Source organism: Petaurus breviceps, unplaced genomic scaffold (assembly GCF_028583685.1).
Source record: "Petaurus breviceps papuanus isolate PSGF00001 unplaced genomic scaffold, PetGlider_PUasm1.0 184, whole genome shotgun sequence".
NCBI lineage: Eukaryota > Metazoa > Chordata > Mammalia > Diprotodontia > Petauridae > Petaurus > Petaurus breviceps.
In genome coordinates this window covers 13,214,271-13,240,427 of record NW_027185793.1, presented here as the reverse complement: position 1 = coordinate 13,240,427, position 26,157 = coordinate 13,214,271, and the positions used below count along the sequence as shown (strand labels likewise).

Below are 26,157 nucleotides of genomic sequence, written 5' to 3'. Positions count from 1 at the left end.
CAAATTGAATTCTGGAACAACACAACTAACAAATGGTCAGGGTGAGACATTTTCCCCCAAGCCAGGGACATTTAGGAGGTTCAAAGAAGTCTATGCCACTGGGCTGGGGGCCAACCAGGAGCACAGTACTTCAGGGGCTGTGGCATCAACAGCAGCAATAGTACCAGGAGTTCTCATCACCCACTGACAGAAAGGGGATTGGTTTCTGGGTCAGAAAATAATTACAGAGGACCTCTATGCTAGCACTGTGCTTAAGACTGGGTGTTAGTTTGCTGAATTATATGCCAGTAAATGGACAATTTAAATTAAATGGTTGAATGCATAGAAAAAAATTACCTGAATTAACAGAAAAGGAAATAGAATATTTTAAAAAATTAAACAAGCCATAAATGAGCTACTTAAGAAAAAATTCCCAGGACCAAAACCAAACACTTACAAAAACAAATAATTCCCCTATTTATTTTTTTAATTGATAAAGGAAGCATCCTGGTATATTCCTTCTATAACATAAATATGGTTTTGATACCTAAACTAGGGAAAGCAATAACAGAAAAAGAAAACTATAGATCATATTCCTGAATAAATATTGATGCAAACATTTAAATAAAATACTACCAATTATACTGCTGTAGTATGTCACAAAGATGATTCCCTATAAAGAGGTAGGATTTATACCAGGATTACAGGACAATATTAAGAAAGCTATAAGCAAAATTGACCAAATCAATAACAAAAACTACCAAATTATATCATTCTATCAATAGATGCATAAAAATCTGACAAAATACAATACCCATTTGTATTTTTAAAAATACCAGAAAGTACAGGAATAAATGGAGCTTTTATTAAACTGATAAGTAATGATTTCTAAAACCAAAACCAAGCCTTATCTGTAATGGGGATAAACTAGAAGCCTTCTCAGTAAAATGAGGGATGAAGCAATCATGTCCATTTTCACGTCTATTTAGTACTATACTAGAAATGCCAGTTATAGCAATGACATGAGAAAGAATTGGACAAATAAGGTGTCAAGGAAACAAAACCATCACTCTTTGCAGATAGGATGGTATACTTAGTGTACCCTAGAGAATAACTAAAAACAAGCTATAACAGTTAACAACTTTAGCAAAGTTGCAGGATAAAAATAAACCCATATAAATAATTAATATTTCTATAGATTACCAAGAAAAGCCACAGGAAGAGAAAGAGAATTTCCATTTAATAACTACAGACAGTATAAAATACTTGGGATTCTACTTGCCAAGACATATCTAGGAACAATTTGAACAAAATTACAAAATACTTTTCACACAAATAAAGACAAATCTAAACAAGAGGATTTATTTATTTATTTATTTATTCATAGCTGTCAGAAATATTAGTTACTCATGGGTAAGCCAAAACAATGTAATCAGAAAGACAGTTCTATCTAAATTAAACATCTATTCAGTTCTGTACCAATCAGAAAACCAATTAATTATTTTATAGAGCTAGAAAAATAACAATTCATCTGGGAGAATGAAAGGTAAAGAATATCAAAGAAATTAGAAAAAAGTGAAAGAAAGAAATCAGCTTAGCAGTAACAAATCTCAAATCATATTACAAAGTGGAAATCATGAAAATGATCTGGTACTAGATAAAAGATAGATCAGTGGAATAGGTTAAATATATAATATGGAGAAGCAAATGAATACAGTAACCTAGTATTTAATAAATATAGATACCCAAACTTTGGGGGCAAGAATTCACTATTTGACAAAAACAGCTGGGAAAATTGAAAAGTTTTCTGGCACAACTTAGGTGTAAACCAACATCTCACACCACATACGAAGATAAGATCTAAATGAGTAATTGAGTTAGACATAAAAGGTAACATCTTTATTAGCAAATTAGGGAATCATGGAAAACATCTTTCAGATTTATGGGTATTGGAAGAGTTTATGGCCAAGAAAAGGTAGAGAATATCTCAGGAGGTAAAGTGGATAATTTTAATTGCATTAAATTAAAAAATGTTTTGCACAAGCAAAACTAAAGAAGCCAAAATTAGAAGTAAAGCAGGAAATTGGGAAGAATAGAAAGTTTCTCTGAAAAGTTTCATTTCTCAGATACATAGGGAATGGAGATAAACTTAGAAAAATAAGAACATTTCCCTAGTTGATAGTTAAAGGCTACAAAAAAAGGCATTTTTCAGTAGAAGAGAGCAAAGTTATCAATAGTCACATGAAAAAATGATATAAATCACTAATAACTAGAAAAATGCAAATTAAAACAACTCTGATATACCACTTCACACCTATCAGATTGACTAACATCAAAGGAAAATGAAAAATGACAAATTCTGGAGGGAATGTGGAAATATAGGGGCACTGATGAGCTGTTAGTGGAGCTCTAAACTAGGCCAACCATTCCAGGAAACAATTTGGAACTATGCCAAAATGGGCTACAAAACTATTCAAACCATTTGACCCATTAGTACCACTACTATGTGTATGTCCCAAAGAGATCAAAGAAGAAGGAAAAGACCTATATGTATAAAAGTATTTCTAGCAGCTCTTTTTGTACTGGCAAAAATATATTAATTAAGGGGATACCCATCAATTTGGGATCGACTGTATAAGTTGTGGTATATGATTGTGATGGAATTCAATTTTGTAAGAAATTACAAAGGGGCTGAAAACCAAGGAAGATTTATATGAATTGATGCAAAGGGAAGTTAGCAGAATCAGGAGATCGTTGTATGCAGTGGTAGCAATATTGTGATGATTTTCAAGTATGAAAGAATTAATGTGATCAAGGGCAATTCCAAAGGATTCATAAAAAAATAATGCTTTCCAACCTCCAGAGAGGGAACTAATAAACTCTGGGTGTAGATTGAAAAAATATTTTTCACTTTGTGTTTTCTTGCTTTTTTTTTTTTGCAATATGGCTAATATGGTAATAATGTTATGTATGACTTCATGTGTATAATTGATATCACATTGCTTGCTTTCTCAATGGGGAGGAAAGGAACTGGAAAGAGGGAGAAAATTTGGAACGCAAAATTTAAATAGGAATGCTAACTTGTAAAAGAAACAATAAATTTAACTGCCTTCCTTTTTTTACTCATTTTCCTGTATATGGTATCTTTTTCATACTACAACCTTAATATGATTATTATGATTATTTATTCTGTATATCTCAACAGACTGTGGCTTACCCAATTACCTAGCTGAGAGAGACCTGAAAGAATTGGACATTATTGCTCAGGAATTTTCATATATTGAGAAGAGGCTTGATGTCTACTTTTATAGATAATAGCTATTATCCAAAGACATTTTAATGAAAACCTACTTTTCTTTGTAACCCCAGCTTCTTTTGTCTCAACACAGTCATTTTGTGAACCATTTCTTTTTTTTAACCATTCTTATGACCTAGATTCAGACCTTTATATCCATTTTCTTCCATGTAATTCCATTATTGCTCTGTGTTGTATCGTATTGTTTTTTTTATCTTCATTGTGCTGGTAGCAAAGTTAATGGGTAAATATATAGTTTTAAAAGGGGTAAAAGAAAAGGCTAAAACCATATTCTCTATATTCTTAGATATTAGGGTGAAAATATTTTACCTCTTTTAAAAATATTTATTTTTTTATTTTTTAAATTTTGAGTTCAAAATCATCTTCCTTCCTCCAATTCCTCCCCTAAACATTGAGAAGGGCAGCAGTATATCAATTACACATGTGAAATAATGCAAAACATATTTCCATGTTATCCATGTTGCAAAGAAAGTGAGGAAAAGTAAAGAAAATGAAAAAAAAAACCTTTTAGTAAGTATGCACTGAGTTCATCAGTTCTCTCTCTGGAGATGGAGAGCATTTTTTTTTCATGAGTACTTTGGAATTGTTGTGAATCATTATATTGATCATAGTTAAGTCTTTGACAGTTTATTACTATTATTATATTGCTGTTACTCTAAAACATATTCTTCTGGTTCTGCTCACTTAATTTTCTAAAAGTTCATATGTCTTCCCAGATTTTTCTGAAACCACCCTCTTCATCATTTCTTATAGCATGCTAGTATTTCATTACAATCACATTCTGCAATTTGTTCAGCCATTAATGGGCATTCCTTCAATTTCCAAATTTTTTGTCAACACAAAAGGAGGTACTGGAAATATAGAAAGGCTTCTAGTTTATCCTCATTGTAGATAAAGCTTGTTCTTGGATTTAGTTAGATACTACTTGTCAGTTTAAGAAAAGCTTTATTTCATCCTATGCTTTCTAGCACAGGATATTGTATTTTGTCAAAAGCTTTTTCCACATCTATTGATATAATCATATGATTTTGCTGATTTTGTTACTGTTATGGTTAATTGTGCTTACAGTTTTCCTAATTTTGAGCCGGTCCTGTGTTCCTTGTAAAATTCCAGTTGCTAATATTGGATGATCTTTTTGATATATTGCTGTAGTGTTCTTGCTAGTGTTTTATTTAAATTTTTGTATTAATATTCATTTTAGAATTTGGTTTATAGTTTTTATTCTGTGTTTTTGCTCTCCGTGGTTTAGGTGTCAAAACCATATTTGTGTCATGGTTGTCTATTTTAATTGGGTCTAAATTTGCTCTTTTTCTGAGGTCATGATTTCTACTCCTGTCTTTTTTATTGCTTGAGCTGAAGCATAATAGTTTCTGTTCCAGCCCCTTATTTTTACTGTCTTATTGTTTCAGTTGTGTTTCTTATAAACAACTTATTTTTGGCTTCTGTTTTCATTTTACTATCCATTTCCATGTTATGGGTGAGTTCATCCCTCTCATATTCACAATTATGATTGCTCTTTCCATCCATTCTACTTTCTTTGGTCTTAGCCTCTCTTCTCTTCTCTCTGTCTCTTCTCTCTGCCTTTGTCTCCCTCTGTCTGTGTCACTCACTGTCTGTGTCTCTCTCCTCAAAAGTCTATTTCGCATCTGGCCACAGCCTCTCTTAATTTGTGCTCCTATTATTACACCCCTTCCTTTGTGTTAATCCCTTCTTCTCCTACTTCATTGTTGGGTAAAATGATTTCTTTACCCAGTTGAGTTTGTTTGTGTATATGTGTGTGTGTGCGTGTATATTCTTCCCTCTTTAAATAAGTTTTGATGAGAGTGAGGTTCAAGTGTTTCCCACTCCTTATTTTCCCTCTTCCTTGAATGCCTCTTTTATGTGGAGATTATTTTCCCCATATTTCTTCTCCCTTCACCCTTCAAACTATTTCCTCTATTTTCTATTTGATCTATTTTCCAAGTTACTTTTTTTCTGATGAGGTATTTCATTTTTTCTTTTGTTTTTTTCATACATTTAACTTTTTTTGTTGTTTGTTTCTTGATATCGCATGGAATCATTACCTTCTACTTTCTCATTCCCAATTTTTAAAGAATTATTTTCTTCAGTCAGGTTTTGTACCTCTTTTATCATTTTGGCCAATTCTGGTTTTTTTTTAAAGTGTTATGTTTATTATTTTGTACCTCTTTTACTAAGCTGTTAGTTCTCTTTTCTTAATTTTCTTACCTTGCCCTCATTTCTTTTCCCAGTTTTCCCTCCACCACTCTGATTTTAAAAATCTTTTAAAATACCTTTCTTTAGTTCTTGTATGAATTCTTTTTGGTCTTATATCCAATCTGTGTTTTTTTCAATCTGCATTTTTCTTTCATATTTTGTTTGTCTGTGTTTTCACATCATTGTCTTATTCTGAGTTTGTGTCTTGAGTTTCCCTGTCACCTTAGTAAATTTTTATGGTCAGGTTCTTTTTTGTTTGCTCAGTTTTCCAGCACTTTTTTAAATTTTGAACTTTATATTGGAATTGTTTTTTGCTTACCTGGGGTGGAGGGGGAGTGCTTTTCACATGCCCAAACTCCAGGCTTCTTTACCCTCATGTTTTCATACTCAATTTTGAAAATCTATAAGTTTTTAGTGCTTCCAAGGTAGTGTCACCTTTGCTTTTGTTCTGGCCCAACTTCTCGGACCACAGCTTTTCTTTTTCCTGGAAATGCCACTTGGAAGTAAGGCCCCTGCTCTTTTGTGACTATGCTTCTCTCTGTCCAGGAACTGGTAATGGGCAATGGAGTTACCAATACCAATACCCAGTACTAGAGGTCTCATAGAATCTCTTTCTGAACAGGTGTCCAATTCCCTTATTAGCTCTGGGCAGTGAGAGCTGCCAATACTTCTGCTACTGCTACTATCCCCAGCAGAGTCCCTAAGACCCACACCTTGTGTCATTGCCACCACACTTTACTCCTAGCCAGTCACGTCTCCAGTACCTTTCATTGTCCTAAGTCGTCCCCAACCTTTTGTTGCCTCCATTGTCTTAAAATTCAATCTGACACATTATTTTCACACTGATTATAAGGGAATGTTGGGAAAACTTGGCTAGTATGCTCCCTTTCCTCTGCCTTCTTCAAATGTCTTACCTCTTCCAGTTGTTCCAAGTGATTCAGGGATAGGTGAAATTCTACAAGATTATTCAAATCACTGTTTATTGTCTTTAATCGTTCATTGACTTAGGTGAATTAACAATTAACAGTTTGCAAGACCAAATTAAGGCACAAGATAAATTGTAAAACAATACCAAGATTTTGTGTGTACTCATTCTAATAATTTTAATATTTCAGAAGCTCTAAATATGCTTTGTACTTCTTTGGATTATGCTTCCTTCAACTGCAGCCACCTGACAACACTATTTTTCATTGCTGAATCAGTTTCGTATAGAATCTTCTGTGATGCATCCCAGAAATCATATTTATATGCAAGTGAAATAAAATTGACAAAGGTACTTTAAAATTGCCATTTTTTTTCTAATTTGCTACATATATCTACATACTATGTATTTTAGGACCTAAATGGGCTATTCAGCTTTATGATGAATTTTTCTTTTGTAGTTTAATTTTCTCTTTCTTTCCTTAATATATACTTTATTGTTTGATTTAACATGTCCAGAGGCGTGATAAGTAGCATGTCATAGTGACCAGCCTTGAAGCCTGAAAGACACTGGATCAGACAGAGGGCAATTCACTTAGCTTCTCAGTGCTCTAGGCAGCTCTTTAAAATTACAATTTACAGAGAAAATGCCATCCCATTTTGAAAGAATTTGTTTCCTCACCAAAGGGACCTTTTTTGTATCAAAGGGATCCCAGGTTTAGTCTCTATCTCTGCCTTCCTACAAAGAGGCAGAATTTTGAATAGAGAGGTGTCTTCCGAATAAGGAAATCTTATCTCTGTCAAATATTGGATGTGTGACCCTGACAGTTATTTAACCTCTGGAAAACCTAAGACTGCAGGGAAAGTAATGGCCTTTGTGGGTCAAGAGAGTTTCCCATCAAGTAGTACACTAAACTGATGAAATCACAAGTCCAGTCCTCCCTATTATATCTAGTAATTTTTGTTTTATAATTTAAAAAAATACTTGGATAATCTTAGTTTTAACAATATTCTTCTATAGTTAATCTTTTGTTACTTTGATATTTAAATCTTATAACTCCTAACATGAAGTTGATATTTATATTTATGTAATGAATTATTCCATTAATATCAATCTTTTGGGGGGGGGTGAAGCTGTAAAATGTGGTTTTAGCCACATTTTTTGGTTTTAGCCCCTAATTCATATGCCAGCCTAATAATCTTTTGATATCAGTCACTCTAATAATCACAATTGATTATTTTTTTGAAATTTGTTTAAAATTTTCTTTTGCTTAGCAAAAATCTATTTTCTCTCCCAAACATTACCCTTCCCTGCATTGAAGATACACAGTCAGACCTTAAAAATCCTCTCATTGACTATGTCCAAAAATATGTCTTAATTTGTGCTGTAAGTAAATCATTGGTGTGTTGGGAGGGAGTTAGCATGTTTCATCACTAGTTCTTTGGAATCATAACTGATCATAACATTGATCCAAATTCTTAAGTTTTTCCAAGTTTTTGATCTTTGTGATAATGTTATTGTATAGATTGTTCTCTGATCTCAGGTCCCTTTGACTGAGGTCTTCTCAGGGTTCTTTGAAACCATATCCTTTATCACTTATTAGCGCACGTAACATTCATCTATCACAATTTGCTCAACTGTTTCCTATTTGATGCATACTCTTAGTTTCTAGTTCTTTACCATCATAAAAAGAACTTCTTTAACAGGCTGATTTCTTTGTTTTTTTGTTATTTACAAGTAGGTTCTTTTTATTTTTCTCTTATCTCTTTAGGATATAGGCCTATTACTGGTATTGCAGAATTTAGTACCTTTTTGGCATAGTTCCAAATTGCTTTCCAGAATGGCTAGATCAATTTAAAGCTGTATGAACAGTGAATCAAAATGTCTTTTTTTTCATAGTCCCTCCAATTTTTGTCATTTTTCTCTTTTTTGTGGTCAAATTTAGCAGTCTGATGAAGGTGAGAGAGAACTTCAGAGTAGCTTTTAATTTGCATTTCTCTAATCATTAGTGATCTAGACCGTGATTTTGTTTTCTTATATGGCTATTGATACTTTAGATTTCTTCCTGAGCAAACTGCCTATTCATATGCTTTGACTTTTGTAAGTTGGAGAATGGCCCTTATAAGTTTGAGTCAGTTCCTTGCATATCTTGGAAATAATCCTATCAGAGAAATTTTTTGAAAACCTCTTTCCAGTTATCAATTTTCCTTCCAATTTTAACTGAATTGATTTTGTTCTTTGCAAAATATTTTAAATTTTGTGTAGTCAAAATTGTTATTCAGTCTTCTGTGATCCTCTCTATGTGTGGTCATGAAGTATTTCCCTATCCATAGATCTTACCCTTCTGATTTGTTTATGATGACACACTTTATGTGTGAGTATTGTATCCATCTAGATCTTATCTTGGCATATGATATGAGATATTTATCTATACCTCATTTCTTCCAGAAGGCTTCCAATATTTTCCCCTAGGAGTTTTTGTTGAATAGTGACTTCTTATTTCAATACCTGGTATCTTTGGTTTTATCAGACACTAGGTTACTGCATTTGTTTGCTTCTGTATATTTCCGACTAAATCTGTTCCATTGATCAATCTACGTATTTTTTTTTATCAATGCCAAATCATTTTGTGAGTGTGATAGGATTCAGACTTACCATTATATTTAGTAAGCTAGCCCTCTACCCTCCTTTCTGAGTATGAGCTGGATCCCCTCTGTTACTCTTCTCTGTAGGCTGCTGGCCCAGTGGGAAGCCCTTGGGTTCCAGGAAGTTAACATGGGACAGCTATAGTGTAGTATAGTGTGTGCTATAACCATAATAGTACCTCTGGGTAAAAAGTATATTTGGTAAAAATAATTTATAAGCAATTTAAAAAGCTAAACATGAATTTACGGTTAGGTTATAGTTAGGGCTACTGCTTGTAATATATTTTGTAATCTGATATTTAGTACCCCTTCCTACTTTTTTCCTATTCTTTCCCTTTAGATCCTTGACCTTCTTTTCCTCTATATGAATTGTGTTACTGCTTTTCTACCTTTATAAAGTAATCCTTTAGTAGTATAATTGCTGCGACACTGAATAAGTACATTTATTTAGGTATTTCTGTCCTTTTACTATATCATCTTAGTCCACATATCAGCAACTAATGCTTCACTATTTATTTATTATCTATCTTTCTATGTGTAAAGAGCATTTTTGTAATTGTCATATAGTTGCCATGTATGTCTTGATAGGGAAATTCTCAACTCTTTTATACGTTTTGTGTTTCTTTTAAATTGAATTTTTTTTTGCTTTTGATGGGGAGTTATACATCGAAATACTGATGATTTGTGTAGATTTACTGTTATTCCTGCAACTTTTTCTGTAGTTGTTTCATTTATTTAGTTGTTTCTGAGATTGACATTCTTGATTTATGCTGGTCTTACTAGAAAAGACTGATTTATCCCATGAGACTGACAGTTTTAGAAAGATGTTATTTAATGTATTAAAGAAAGGCCAGCTTATTTCTCTTTTTAAAGTATTTTTGATAGGAAGTAATGTTAAATACTATCAAAAGCTTTTTCTGCATTTATTGACATAAGTATATTCTTTTGTTTTTCTTGTTACTAATATGTTCTATTGTTTCTAATTTTCATAATAGTGAACCAATTTGGTATTCTTGGTATTAAATCCAATTTGGTCATGGTGTGTAATCTTTGTAATATGTTGCTGTAGTCTTTTTTGCTAATAGTTTAATTTAAAATTTTACATTTCATTAGTTCTTTAGTATTGAACACTTTTTTTTTTTAAGCAATCGGGGTTAAGTAACTTGCTCAAGGTTACATGGCCAGTTATTTCTGGGTGTGGTGCTGAGTATTTGAGCCCAGATTTGATCCAGGTCATCCTGACACTGGAGCTGGTGCTCTTACTCGCTGAGCCAGCGGGCCGCCCTAAGCAATTGGGGTTAAGTAACTTGCTCAAGGTTACATAGCCAGGTGTTTCTGGGTGGCTGCTAAGTGTCTGAGCCCGGGATTCGATCTCCAGGTCTTCTCAATGCTGAAGCCGGTGCTCTTACTCGCTGTGCTACCTGGCCGCCCCTAGTATTGAACTCTTGACTCTCATTGGTTCAGATATTGATATTATGTTTGTCTCATAGAAGAAATTTGGTAGGACCTCCTTTTCTGCTCTTTTTCAAATGATTTATGTAATCTTAGAATTCATTGTTCTTTGAATTTTAAAATAAAATTTCCTTGTAAATATATTTAGTCCTTTTATTACTGTTAGGAGTTACTTTTAGCTTATCCATTTTTTTTTGAGAATGGGATAAATTCTTCATTTCTTGTTATGTTAATCTGGTTCTCTGGATTTTTTGTAAATATGCTTCAATTTGTTGTGAATTTTTAGCATATAATTTGGCAAAATAGTTTCTAATAATATTTAAATTTGTTTTGATTTCCTGTTCTCATTTTTTTCACAAGCTCTTTGGTTTTAGTCTTTTTTTTACAAAGACAGTGGTTTATTTTAATAGTTTCTGGTTTTATTAAATATATCCATTTTTCGGTGGCCAGGTGGCTTAGCAAGTAAGAGCACCAGATCCAGTATCGGGATGAGCTGGGGATCGAATCTGGGTTCAGATACTTAGCACCACACCCAGAAATAACTGGCCGTGTAACCTTGAGCAAGTTACTTAACCCCGATTGCTTTAAAAAATAAATAAATAAAAATAAATATATCCATTTTTCTTTCAAATTTTTTGCTATTAATAATATTTATTTTATACAATTATAGTATGCATATAAATTGTACAACTATAATATCAAACTTAATAATATACAAATTGACCAAATTTATTACATATTTGATTTTCAAAATTCCTTTCTTGGAATTTAATAGGGTTTTTTAAATTAATTGGTTTTCTTTTTTTTTTAATTTTCAGGTTCAGTTTATTGATCTGTTTTTGCAATCCTTTGTTGGTGAAGGTGTTTAGAGATGTGAATTGCTTTTATGAATTGCAGTTATGGCATGTAAATTGTTTTGGAGGTACAAAATGTTTTATTTGTATCTCAAAAATTTTTGATATGCTTTTCTCACTATTGTCATTAGTTTTAATGAAATCATCCATTGCTTGTAATTTCTTAGTACTTTTATTTCATAATAGCCTGTTGAGGATATATTTACTATCCCTGTCTTTTTACATTGGTTTATATTATTTCTGTGCTCTACTACAAGAATTTTCACTTTCTTTCTCCTCAGTATCCCTCTTCCTAGTCTCTCCCTTTGTCTCCTCACTCCTCACTCATTCTCCTTTAGACTCTCTTTTTCCTATGATACTTACAGGAGTGATTTTCCCTTTACTGTTAGCTTATCACTTAATTAGGGGATATCACATTTTTTCTCTCTTCTTCCTCCACTGCCCCCTTTTATACACTGTCCCATTCTGTAATTTAGTACCATAAAAAAGGCACAGTATTATGTTCATGTTTTGGGTCTGTTTCTATATGATCACTTCCATTTAACTTCTACTTTTAAATTTGTCTCCATGTGTGTATTTATATAAAATATGTTTCCAGTATCTCTGTTGTTATGTTGGTGTTATTGTCCATTTCCATTATGTGGAGTATTTGAAAAGCAAATACTTTTCTCAGCTCTTATTTTCTTTCTAGAAATGTTCAAAATGCCTTTTTTCATTATTATTGTTATTATTAATTTTTTATTAATGGTTAGGTTCAGATTTGTAGATAGATCACTTTGGTCTTCAGCTTGAACTCTTCTGGTCCCTCTTTTCTGGAGTGTGCAGATTAGCCTTGTGGTTTGGGGTTTTTATTTTTTATTTCCTTTCCTTTTTACTTGGAGATCTTTCTCCTAGTCACCGAATTTTTGTCAGTGGGAACCATATATTTCAAATTTTGCAGCATAAGTTTTTTATTTTGAGGTGAATTGTGGATTGTTTTAATTAGCACTTTGTTTTTTGTGTCTGAAGTGATGGACAGTTTTGTGTATTATTTCATATGGTATTCAGATTTTTGACTTGTCATGTTCTTCTGGAAGACCAGTAATCCTTAAGTTGCCTTTATGTCTTCTTATATTCAAGATCAATATATTTTTCTACTTTTATGGAGATCATACCTTATTTTTATGTTATTGAATTTTGCTTCTCCTCTTCTTCCTGATTGTACTTCATTTCATTGCATTTCCATTCCCAATCAGTTATTATTTTTTTGTTTGTTTCTTTTGTGAGACTTGCCACTCTGACTTAAATTTTTTCGATTCTGAAAATTATTTTTTTCTGTGAAGGTCAAAAATTCTAATTTCACAATTCTTACTTCTTTTTTAAACCATTCAGGAACATCATCCTTAGTTCTGTTCTCTCTTGGGAATCCACATTGTCTTTATGGCTCACAAGGTATTGATTCATATACTTTTGTCTTGTAATACTTTTTCACAGATGCCTGAACTTTTTGCCTGATCTGGAGGCCATATTCCCTTTTTCTCTGAGTACCTTCCTTGTTAATGTATCCGTTTATCAAAGGCTTATTTAAATTTTCTTCATCCTGAGATCTTGGGTTTTTTCATTCTTCCCCCCCCCATCCCAATTCCCCCTTTTGCTTACTTTGTGGCTCCTTCCCTTTTAATGATGGTTTCCCTGGAGGCTGGGTCTCTATCCCTCACTTTACCCCCAGGTGGAGCTATTCATGGTTCATCAGCCTTGGGGGCACAGAACTGACTCCACATTGATGCAACACTGTTTTCTTGCTGGCTTACTGTAGTGCCACACAGCCAGATATGTTTCCTGCCCCCTAGTCCCCTGGTCCTCCATTCTCTTGCAGAGTTCTGTTGTCTCATAGAGCTCTGTCATGCTAATGTGACTCAGAAATAGTTTCAATGCTGTTTAAATTGAAAGTAGCTTAATCTATACAGGCAGAGCATTATGATATTGCTTTTACTCTACTGCCTACTGGATATATTCCCCTGAATGTCCCATCAATTCAAAACTGAAATGCTAACACATCATTCCTTCCCCCAGTCTATACCTTTCATGTAACTTTCCTGTTTCTGTTATTAGTAATGTCATTCATTTAATCAGCCCATCTCACAACCCAGAATTATTATTTTATTCATCCCTTCCTTATAGCCAACATTCAGTGAATTGTCAAGTTTTATTAATTAAACCTTTACAAAGTGTCATATATGCCCTGTTCATTGTATTTCCTCTGTCACTGTTTTAATTCAGGTCCTCATTACTTCTTGCAACAGCCTCCTTAAAATTTCAGCACTTCATTTATACCTCCTTTTTAGCAATTATCACTGACTGCCTTGCATTTATGCATTGATCTTGCTTCCCTAACTATTTTTAAAGTTCATTTAGATTATTGACTGTGACTTTTTCATCTTTTATCTCCTATAATGAATGCCTAGGAAAGTGCCTTGTACATATTGAATGTTCAGTAAATGTGTTGAATAAATGATTAAATTAATGAATATATTATTATCTTTTTTAATAAGCTGTAAGATCTTTAAGGTCAGGGACTGTGTCTTACTCATCTTATTGCATCATAGGTACTCATTAAATATTAAATACTTGCTAAATTAGTGTTAATAGTAAGATTGAATCAATGAGTACCTTTGACATATGTAGGAGACTTATTCATCTTATCAGTGGAGAACCATGTAGATTATCTGAAAGTGAAGGAACCAAGTTGTTTTGACAGCTTAAGGAATATGTATAAAACATTTTTAGACTTTCAGCAAATATATCAAATTACTATTTTCACTGAATTGCCAAAACTAAGATTCACAGAATGTCAACTTTGAAAGGATATCTGGGGTCATCTAGTGCAACCTATATCTAAACTGAAATTTCCTTTACAGTATTTCTAAAACAAGACTTCCAGTAAAAGAAAATCCACTGCTTTCCAAGAAAAAAATTCCATTTTTGAACAGATCGAATTAGTTAGGATGATTTTCCTTTAATCAAGTCTAAATTTTGCTTTAGCAAGCCTAAAAATATTACCTAAAATGTGTATATATATATATATATATCCCCTCTCACTCTTTACTTCTCTTGGTCAAATGGTTTCTTCAACTAATCTTTATGTGATATGATCTCCAGGCCTTTCACCACCCTGAACACTCTTCATTGAGCAGCATTGTCCAGTTTGTCAATATTCCTCTTAAAATCTGGGTCACAGAACTTAGCAGAACACTAAAGGTATGATTTGGAAAAGGCAGAGTACAACAAGAAGTTAACCTCTCTTCTTTTGGATATTATTTTTTTTCAGTTTAGTTTTGTATTCCATTAGCTTTTTTTTGGTTACCCTTTCACACTATTAATTCGTTTTAAAATCCTTAAATCATTTTTACTTGAACTATTGCTGACTTCTTTCTCCCTCATTCTGTATTTGGCAGCTGATGTTTTGAATGCAAGTATAATATTTTACACTTATTCCTAACAAATGTCATACCTTAAGTGAAAGTCTTATTTTTATACCTCATCTTCATGTGGATTCTCAAAGGCTATGTTGATAGTGCTCAAGCTTTGTCAAAAATCTAGCTCTTGCCAAGTCACTTAACCCTGTTCACGTCAGTTTCCTCATGTGTAAAATAAGCTAGGGAAGGAAATTGTAAACCACTCAAGTATATTTGCCAAGAAAGCTCCAAATGGTGTCACAAAAAGTTGGACCCAACTGAAATGACTAAACAACAACAAGTAAATGGATGGGATGGCTAGGTGGTGCAGTGAATAGAGCAACAGCCCTGGAATCAAGAGGACCCGAGTTCAAATTTGACCTCAGACACTTAACACTTATTAGCTGTGTGATCTTGGGCCAATCTCTTAATCCCAATTGCCCTGCCCTGCCTCCTCCAAAAAGCAAAAAATAAAAATAAATGGATTATCTATTAGTTATTCTTCATTCTTGTCATGTGACTAGCCCATCTTTATTGCTCATAAATTATTTAAAGGTATCCTTAAATCTACTATCCTTTCATAATACTCTGTTTCTAGTTTATTAATCATCCATCATGAACTTTTCCATTCTCCTCAGGATTATGTTCATTTTCATATTTCATATAGATATGGATTTATGTAGATATATGTAAGTTATTATGTGTGTATACACATACATTGATGTGTATGGTATTTCATATACTCACATGCAGGCAGACATATTTATATATGTATATGTGTGTGTGTATGCATGCACCTATATGGAAAACTGCATAAATACACACAAATCCATGGAGAAGCTCTGTAGTCTGGAAAAACAGGTGTTCTTCATCCATTTAGTTTTTCCTGTGTTGGTAGATAAGGCAGACTCATGACTTTTTTTTTATTTGTTTGTTTTGGAGGCAATCAGGGTTAAATAATTTGCCCAGGGTCACACAGCTAGTAAGTGTCTGAAGTCAGGTTTGAACTTAAGTCCTCCTGACTTCAGGCTGGTCCACTGTCCACTGCTGCCAATAGCTGCCTTGTGATTGGTTTTGAACTACCTGTGATTAATGCTATTGACCTGGTGTCATTTGTAAATAGAAGCATCAAAAAGACTTCATTATCTATGGGAAATCCAATCCATCTTCAACTTGAATTTTGCCTAGCATCTTTTCCATGACAGTGGCTAATCCCTTTGCCAAAAGTTATCTCTGTCCTCATATCTTTCAAAGAACCTTGTATAATTCTGACATAGCATAGGAGAAATCTTGCTGGATGAGAGCCTTTAAGGTAACATTCTGCTCTGTCAAATCAAATGCTTTAGAAAAATAGACAACAAACAAACACAATGCAGCTTTTGGATGTGGTTTACTATGGAATGGTTACTTTAAAAAACCCTCAATAAGGATACCCTTTATCAGTATGTATATTAATTATATGTATATTATATATATTACATATAATATATAATGTATATTAATGTAGATTTCTATCTTAAATTTTTATATAGCTGGTAAAGTAGGTTAGTAATGTAAATTGGATTAAATTAAATTTTAAGAAAACCCACTAATTCATGGAAAATTTCCAGCTGAAGAATCATTTCAATCAGTTCTCATGGCTTATGTTCCTGTTGCCTCTTGGAAATGATGCAGAAATAATTTATAATGATTATCCTACTACATTGATGTTCTATAGTTAACTATATATTGAAATAGATGTTCTATAACGAAATGTACTATGTACAAAGTAACAACAATATTGTAGGATGATCAGCTGTGAATGACTTAGCTATTCTCAGCAGTCCAATGATCTAAGACAACTCTGAAAGACTTATGATGAAAAATGCTATCTATCCCCAGAGAAAGAACTGATGATGTCTGAATAAAGATTGAAACATACTTTTAATTTTTTTTATTTTTCTTGAGTTTTTTGTGCTTGTGTTCTCTTTCACAACATGATGACTATGGATATTTTTTGCATAACTACACATGTCTGACCTATATCAAATTGTTTGCATTCTCAATGGGGGGATGGAGGGTGGGGAGGGAGGGAGGAAGAGAATTTGCAACTCAAAATTTTAAAGACAGATGTTAAAGACTTTTTATATGTAACTTGTGAGAAATAAAATACTAAATATTCTACTGCATATATTACTCCTGCTATTTTTAAAAATATGTGCAAATGAGGGAGACATGTATTTTATATATTATTCTCCATAGTTCAACTTTTATACTGCATAAAATTGCCAATATATACATATATGTATACATATATGTATACACACATATACATATTTCAACATTATCTTACCATTTAATTGAACCTACATATCAAACTTCATGTACTGTTTAAGTCTAGTGTGAACTGAAAATACTTTTGATTCAGTGACAGTTCTCTTACATGGTACAAAATAATAGCATGGTTCATACATTCTTTTTAAAATTCTCTAAATAATATGTTCACATCTTAATTTGATCTAGTGTAACAGTGGATTCACTTTCTCTTTCTTTGTGTCTGCGTGTTTTTTTTTTTTTTTTACAGATTGGATTTTTGACCTTTTTACGGCTCTTTGTTTATCACCTGCATGGTAATCTGGAAGGTTTTGAAGAACAGTTAAAAAGACTTCAACCATATTTAAATGGTAGGATCTCTTTTTTATTTACTAAATTTAAAATTGTTTATATTACATATTGAAAATCTAAAATTATCATAATTATCTTGAATTATATCTGCTTACATAGGAAAAAAATATCAGAACAAGCACAAGGCATTATGTATTATGTTCTTAAATGTATTTAAAATGGAACTTTTTAAAAAAATGAAATGGGAATAAATTAAAATGAATGTTGTATAATAATTATCCACAGAGTTTTTTTAAATAAATTTGTTACAAGAATTACATTGTTTTGTAGAGGACAGAAAGGGAATATATTTAGCAGCAAATGTGAAATAAAAACAAAAGATGTCATTTTTTAAAAAATAATGGACATCCAAAAATTATCTGAAATACATGTATGTATCCCCTTCAGAGTCCTGCTAAATATTAGTGAAGAATAAGAATAGTAGGCATTCTAAATGTATATAATGTTTTCATGTAATTAATTATGCTTTGTCACCTAATGATATAGACATATTTTACACTTAATTTGGTATAGTGATCATCTAGAAAAATTTTATTACCTAGATACTTGAATGAAAGGGTATTATGAATAATGAGTGTGTTACATAATTTGAAAGTTATTATTGTAAAGAGAGGTGGTAGAGAGGCATGGATAGAGAGATGGCCTCAGAGCAAGGAAAACCTCATACAAATTTTGGCAGAGTGATTCTGAGCAGCCCATTTAATTTCTCAGTGCTCTAGGAAACTCTCTAATGCTCTAAGTTGTAGAGGTGACAGAGAGAGTTTCCTCTTCTGACAATGCCTTATATCAGTTAAAGTACAGTTATAGCCCTTTTCTCTAATACTGTAATGTTCTTATGGTTCTCTTGGGTCATACAAATCCTCAAATAGCCTCAATGCTAAATATTGTGACACTTTTTTTTAATTTGGCTATGGCTATACACTTGAATACAATCCATCAGTGGCTGATACTTTAGCTTCTATATCAGCAATGCCATATTCACAATGCCTATGGAGATTACAAATATGCTGATATAATTATCCATCACAAAATACATCATGCTTGCCATATGGGGAAATAAACTATAAAATTTATTAAGATACCAAAAGACTGAGTCCCAAAACCAGAAAGTGAAAGCCATCAGAGTAGTTATGATATTGGCACAGGTAGATAAAGTAGAAAGCACCCACATTTTCAAGCCTTTAAAACAGAACAGGCTACCTCAGGCAAAGGTCCTCCCCTCCCCACTCACAGCAACCACCCAGCGTCCGGGAAGCGTGCTCCCAGCAGCTCCAGCCCCTGGCAGTCCTCAGCAGGAGTCCTTAGCAGAAATTCTGGTTAACTCAAAAAGGGCTTCGCGCTGCCACTGCCGCTGCCTCTGCTGCTGCTGCCGCTGTCACCGCCACCGCCAGCCACTGCAGGAACTCCAGCTTGGCTTCCGCTTCCTCTTGCTCCGCCCCTTCCTGCTATGTCAGCAAGTCCAATGGGGCATGGAAGATCTTTAAATCCCATAACCCTTACAGCTTCTAAAGTCTAGAAAAATTGAGAAAGTACTGAAATGTTGTTGTTATTATTGACTATATTACCAAATTAAATATACAAACGAAGAAAGCAACCATTGATTTTAGAAAAAAAATTTATTGCCAATTCTTTCTTGCAAAAGTCCTTATTTATCAACATTAGTCTTTTTGCTAGAAATCATACAAAAATAGAGAAAGACTTTTTATCTAAATTTTAAGTAATGATTTACATGCAGTCTCTTCTCTGTCCTATTTTTTATTTTTGTTTATACCTTCACAGAGGTCAGGAATATATCAGTAGAGAGAAGTGGTTAATAAAAATATCTTTCCATTTCTGACCTGTCATCCTGTACCATTTTTACAGATAATGTTCCCTTTTTTATCTTGAAGTTACTTATTTGATTCAACTTAAACATTTATCAAGTACTTGCTATGTGCCAGTCACTATTGTAAGTTCTGGAGATACGAAAAGAGGTAAAAGAGTACTTGCCTTAAAGGAGCTTACAACCTAATGGAGGAGACAGCATGCAAATTATACATGTCATACACACACATACACACACACACAGTACACACACACACAGTACACACACAGCAAGCTAAATACAGGGGGGGAAATGGAAATAACTAAAAGAAGAGAAACACTGGAATTCAGAGGTTAGTGAAGACTTCCTATAGAAAATGGGGTTTTAATTGCTACCTAAGAAAGCCAGAGAGCTCAGTAGTCAGAGCAGTGGAGAGAGAGTAATCCAGGTTTGGGAACAAGCAACTAGAGAACAATCCTGCTGTTGAGAGATAGGGTGTCTTGTTCTTGGAAAAGCCAGGAGGTCAGTGTTATAAACTATTATGTACAAACAAGGTATATACAAAATAAGTTTGAAATAATCAGCAAAGAGAAGGCATTAGAATTGAGCTGGACTGAGAAAGATTTTTCTGTAGAAAATAAGATTTTAAGTTGGACTTACAGGAAGCCAGCAAAGTTAGTAGGCAGAAATGAGGAAGGAGAACGTTACAGATATTGGTGTCATCTAGTGAAAATGCCTGGAGATGGAACAGAGTGCCTTGTTTGAGAAATACAAAGAATGACCATATCACTGGGTTACAAAGGATGTGGGATGTAATTGGGGGTATAAGATATAAGACTAAAAAGTGAGGAGGGGATGTGGATTATGAAGGGTTTTGAGTGCCAGAGGATTTTATATTGATCCTCAAGGTGACAGGGAAATAAAGTTTAAATTGGGTTCAGAAAGTCAACTTCACAAGTACAGAATGTAGAGGGCATGGGTAGACAGCATTTTGTCATTAAAAAAAATCTGGAAGGTTGAGTAGACTGCGAGGTCAGTATGAAACAGCACTGACATGGCAGCCCCAAAAATCCTATGATTTTAAGCTGCATTGAAAGAGGCAGTGTTTGGGACTAGGAAAGTGGTTGTTTTGCTATGTTTTGCTCTGGTCAGGGAGCATCTGGTATCATATATGCACATTTCTGGTTTACTGCATTTTCTAAAACACATTTGCAAACTGTGTAAGTGTCTGGAGGGAGAATGATAAAAATGGAGAAGGTTTTCAAAATCATGGTGTATTGTGCTTAGGTCAGTGAAAAGAAATAAAGGGTTTTATCCTGGAACAGTTTGGGAAAAAAATTTCAAGTATTTGAAGGATTTTCATGTTGGAGGAGTAATTAAAATTGTTTTCCTTGCTACAGAGGGCAGAATAAGGGAGAGCAAGTGAAAGTTGAAGAGAGGTAGATTTCAGCTTTCTTCTGAAGCTTTCTGATGATTGAGAAAGTAGAATTAGCTTGCACTTGGAGGTATCCCCTCACCAAAGGCCTTCAAACAAAAACTAAATGATTTCTTGTTGGAGATATGGATTGAATTATTATTCAGGAAGTGTTGGACTAGCTGACTCTGGAAATCTCTTTCATGGCTGAAATTCTCTTACTCTGTCATTCCAACTTGATACCATCTCTTTCTCTAATCTCTTTCCAATTTATCATTTCAAAGCAGCAAAAATAATTTCTTCACGTGTCATTTTGATCATGACATATGCCTTTTCAGAATCTTACAATTCTGTAGTATTTTACTTAAAATTAAAACTCATGGTATTAGACGTTAAAAACTGTATGTTCCTTGCCTCTCTTTATCTTCTTGTAACCTCATTTGATATAATGCGGTTGAATCAGACAGTGTGCTTGTACTTCTCCCTCACCTTCATGCCTCAAGATCCCTAATTTGCTTTAAAGCATTTCCCTGAAGAGAAACAATAGGAACACTTTCCTTGAAGTTTGCAGGCACAGCAGGCCCATCGATCAATAAGCATTTGTTAAAGTGTCTACCATGTACTGCCATGTACTAGGCACTGGGCCTAGGCAAAGACCAAAAAGAAACATTTGCTGCTTTCATAGGGATTATATTCTGTACCAAGAGACATCATGTACATATATAAGTTCACTATATGCCTTGCAAATATTCTTTTAACCCAAACTTAGAGGTCCCCAGACCACGGTTGTTTCAGCTCCCCTCAGGAATCTAGGGATAACACAGAGCCAATGGACTATCTTTCTAAATGCTGTGGCTTATGGACTTTTCCCCATGATTATCATCTTATTTCAATTAGAATTAATTATCCTTCATAAAGTCCATGACATGTCCTCCTACAAGTATATAAAAGACTAGGAGAAAGTAGGTTCAAGTTTGAAGAATCCACATTTGAAGATTTTGGTTGGAAGTCCTTTGCTTCCCTTCCTGGGATTGTAAGGGATGTCTCATGAAGTTACTCTCAGGCATGCTCATAGCAAAGAAGTACTTTTATTAGCATGGATCTTAACCTTCTTTGAATTTATAGTCTTAGAAAATTTTCTGTGGGCATTGAAAGCTCAAATGACTTGACCAGGGTCACATTAATCTAGGTCTTCCTAATTCCAAGACTAGCTCTATAATATTCCACACTTTGTTTCCTGAAAGTTAGCAGTATCCTGATTGACTTGTTGGAGGCAGTGAGCCTTAAAAGTGTGTAATGAGTCTGAAGCTTCAGTTGGAAGGAAAATAGTGAGTGTGTTAAGTAAGAATCTGCATTTGAATGACACCAGTTGATACCAGTATTTTGGAAAGGACTGAGCTAAAAATAAATGGATTGGGGTTGTTGATCATATAATAATTCTTGGGTATTGATTATGCATCTATTATGTCTCTATTATGTCTTTATGTCTAATAGGTAGCCTCCATACATAATTGAGGAATAATTATATTTAACTTATCATTTAGTCATAATAAACTGTTTACTTTTGACTTGTTTACATTGCAATATTATATTGCCTCACAAAGATCCATAAATATGACTTCTAAATCTTAATTGATTAAGATTAATTTTTTATTTACATAGTTTTTATTATTAATTTATTATTATTTTTGTGTATAAAATATTACGCATCAATATAATATAATATATGCTATGTATGATAATATATCTTATATAATATAAAATATATTAATATAAATATATAAATAAATATATTATTAATTAATTTAATTAAAATTAAAACAATTTAAGTACTGAAGTTAAATATAGTATAGTAAGTAAAAGGCATATAGAATTAAATGTAAAACAATAATGTTTTGGAAACTTTTTTCCCGTAAAATAGCACTTTGTTTTTGTGAAGGCACCTACTGTAAATATCCCAACATCCTTTCGAGTATGGCTTTTATGCAGAAGACTGGTACAGTCATTTGCAATCCAGAAGGGTTTTCTGAAAGACATATAGACCCTAATACAAAGCAGGATGTGGATTTTCCTGGCATGGTGGGTAATCATCTAATACATCAGATAGCATTAGTATGATTTTAAAAGCATGCTTGCTGTTTAGTAAGGATTACTAAAGATATATTTAGCTGGACCGATTTCCACAGCTCTGTGTAAACAACACAGCTATTAATATATAGATCCAAAATATTTAATCATAATTAATGTATTTTCTAAGATTTCTTTAGTTTAAAAATTAATATAACTATTACTTTGGTGGCATAATGACAAATGAATCAATGAACAAAATTTATTAAGAACTTACTTTGCTTCTAGTACTGTTCTAAGCACTGGTATTGCAGATTAAAAAAAAAACAGACTTGAAAATTTGTTCCATTGTTGTTGAGTTGTGTCTGATTCTCTGTGAAAGCATTTGGAAGTTTCTTGGCAAAGGTACTGGAATGGTATGCCATTTCCTCCTCCATTTCATTTTACAGATGAGGAACTGAGGTAAACAGGGCTAAATGACTTGCCCAGGGTCACACAGCTAGTAAGTGTCTGAAGTCAGATTTGAATTCAGGAAGATGAGTTTTCTTGGCTCCAGACCTGGAACTCTATCCACCATATCACCTGCTATGTACAGTTGGTGCATCCGGTTTTGTGTGGAGACCATAGGTTGAGACATAAAGAGGAACATAAGCATTGAAGTAGAATCAATCAGTGTAAAGCCACGCACGAGCAGCTTTCCAGAGGACTGCTGCTGTGAACATATCTCAAGATTCTGATCACACAGTATAGTGAACTCTCTATTCAATAAAGAATCAGAGCAAAACATTCACAGAAAAGCAAGGTACAGCATTCACCATGTCACAGCTCAACAACTTATCACTAAAATGGCCACATAGTTTTCACCAAAGTACAATTATTTAGTAACTCAATCATTTAGTAACTCAATCATTCAATCATCCCTAAGGCAGGGTCACAAAGTACAAGAGTCAAAGTTCTCCACCCCTAGGTCACCGTAAATCATAATCTTCTCAGTCAGTACATAGTATCCAAGTAAAGTCTTCTTTCAGCTTGACTCAAGGCTGGCTCTCAGCCTCCATGGTTCCTCTTTCATGGCTCCAATTGTCACCTGGGTTCAAAGGCAGGCAGCTCCCAGTTCCTTGTCCAACTCCTTGTCCAGTTCTTCATCCAGTTCCCATTTCATATTGAAGTTCGTAGTGTCCAGTCCACCTCAAGTCCTTTACAATTCCTGTTTCTGGGAAGACGAAGCTTGACAGAGCCACAATAATATTCATGCACATTGGCAGCACTATCACCAATTCACTATCTGCCTGAGAAATCAACTCAGACCCACCAACAAGGTCTGAGAACACAAATCATCAACATAGAAATCAACACAGACCCACAAACAAGGTCCAAGAGGTCAGTACAAATCATCAGTAAAGTCCCAGGGCCTCCAAAACCCTCCTCCAGGACTTATGTAAACATACAACCAGAAAATCCTCTTTCAGGGCTTCCAGTAAGGCCCCAGGGCTTCCATACAAAGTATCACAAACAAACATCAACACAGATACAGCATACAAACAGAGTGCCGGGATGCCACAAGCTTTCTTCTTCTTGACTCTGCCACTACAAGAGTCCTCTTCTCAGTTCTGCTGTTTCTAGCCAAGAACTCTCTTTATATATGGTCATTAGCTCCTTCCCTTCCTGTTGCAGGAGTTCGTGAGTTCTAGGATTCACAAGCTGTGGGGTTCACATGTTCTGTTTAACAGACTTGATACAGGGCTCAAAAGAAACTTGAACTGAAACAAGGTGTCAAATTCAATAGCTGAAACAAGGCATGAACTACTTCTGTGCTTGCCATTACAATCAGGCAGTTTATTGATCACAGACATGCAGGCATACAGCATCCCAGCCCTTGACCCTCATGGTTAAAGGACAAGCATGGACTGTGGCTTGTTGGACAGTGAATGCATAACCTTGTTGATAGCCCATAAATCTGGGTCTCTGTCCTTAATGTCTGTTACTGTTGGTACACAGATTCACAGGGAACTTTCAGGAGAGAGATCATGGGGACAATTGATTAATGGACAGGTAGCCTGACTAAAACTCTTGTTATTGACTACAAGGATATTGTGATTAAGAGGGCTTTGCACACACACATTACTTTCCCTAAATGAAGCTGATTAAACTGGTTACTGGAAATGTAGGCCTTTCTTCTTTCTTGTTTAATCTTTTAAATATTTTTACTCCTTTTTTTAATTAAAATTTTCTACTGTTTTTCCATCATGAATACTTGTAAATCTTCTCTTTCATTAAAGTCTATTTCCCCCTTGTATGTTTGTACTGTTTTGCTGTGTAAAATTATTCTTAGTGTTTATATATTTTGCCTTCTGGAATATCATATGCTAACCTCTCTACTGTTTTATCATGGTAGCTGCTAAATTCTATGTAATCCTAAATATGATTTGTCAGTACTTCACCTCTTTCTTTCTATCAACTTGCAGTATATTTACTTTGACCTAGAACAGTGATAAGGAACATGTGACCTCTAGGACACAGGTGACCCTGTAGGTGCTCAAGTGTGGATCTTTGATTGTATCCTAACTTCACAGAACACATCCCTTTAATAAAAGAATTTGTTCTGTAAAACTTGAACTCAGTTAAAAGGCCACATCCATGGACCTAGAAAGCCACTTGTGGCCTCAAGGCCACAGGATCCCACTCCTAAAGTTAGAAACTCTGGATTTTGGCAATGACCTTTGGAGAGTTTTTATTTGGGTTTTTTTAAGAGGTTTCTGTTTTCACTTTTGTTCATTGGTTCTGAGAGATCTGGCCAATTTTTTCCCATAATCTCTTGAAATATGATGTCTAAATTTTTTTTTACATTGTGGTATTTAAGTTGTCCAGTGGTTCTTAAATAATCTCTCATTGACTGGTTTTACAGATCACTTATTTTTGATTGAAAATACTTTCTGTTTTCTTAGATTACTTCAGACTTTGAATATTTCTTGTTTTCTCATGGAATTATTTGATTCATTTTAATTTTCAAGTCATCTGTTACTTGGGTAAAGTTTTATATCTCTTTGTGCTAAACTGTTATTTTCCTTCTAAGTCTTTCTCCACAACTCTCATTTCTTTTTCAATTCTTCCCTCTCTTTGATTTCATTTATAAAATCACATTATACTTAAAAAACAAACAAGTTCTCGTTTCATTTCTTTCAAGTTTTCTAGCTGAAATTTTGACCAAGAGTGTTTTGAGTAGTGCCAATGTTTCTGTATGCATTCCTTTTCTGTTTACCCATACTTCCGGACTTCCAACTATGTGTTAGGGCCAGACTTTGTGGCATTTCTGTGGGAATGTTTAAGTGATGTTTGGTCCTATTTTTTGTTCTCTTGAATCCTGCTGGTACTTTCTCTAGATTTTAAGTGTT

At 33.9% G+C, this 26,157-nt stretch overlaps 1 protein-coding gene across 1 annotated transcript in view; it reads left to right on the top strand.

Annotated features, from left to right (window-relative positions):
- The window catches only part of TMEM232 (transmembrane protein 232), a 204,075-nt gene that overhangs the window by 24,137 nt on the left and 153,781 nt on the right, over positions 1-26,157 (top strand). Inside the window, exons 4-6 of the mRNA XM_069088045.1 lie at positions 6,625-6,782; positions 17,380-17,479; positions 22,620-22,777. Coding sequence (XP_068944146.1) covers positions 6,625-6,782; positions 17,380-17,479; positions 22,620-22,777 — 416 coding nt within the window. The remainder of the gene's footprint in view (positions 1-6,624; positions 6,783-17,379; positions 17,480-22,619; positions 22,778-26,157) is intronic.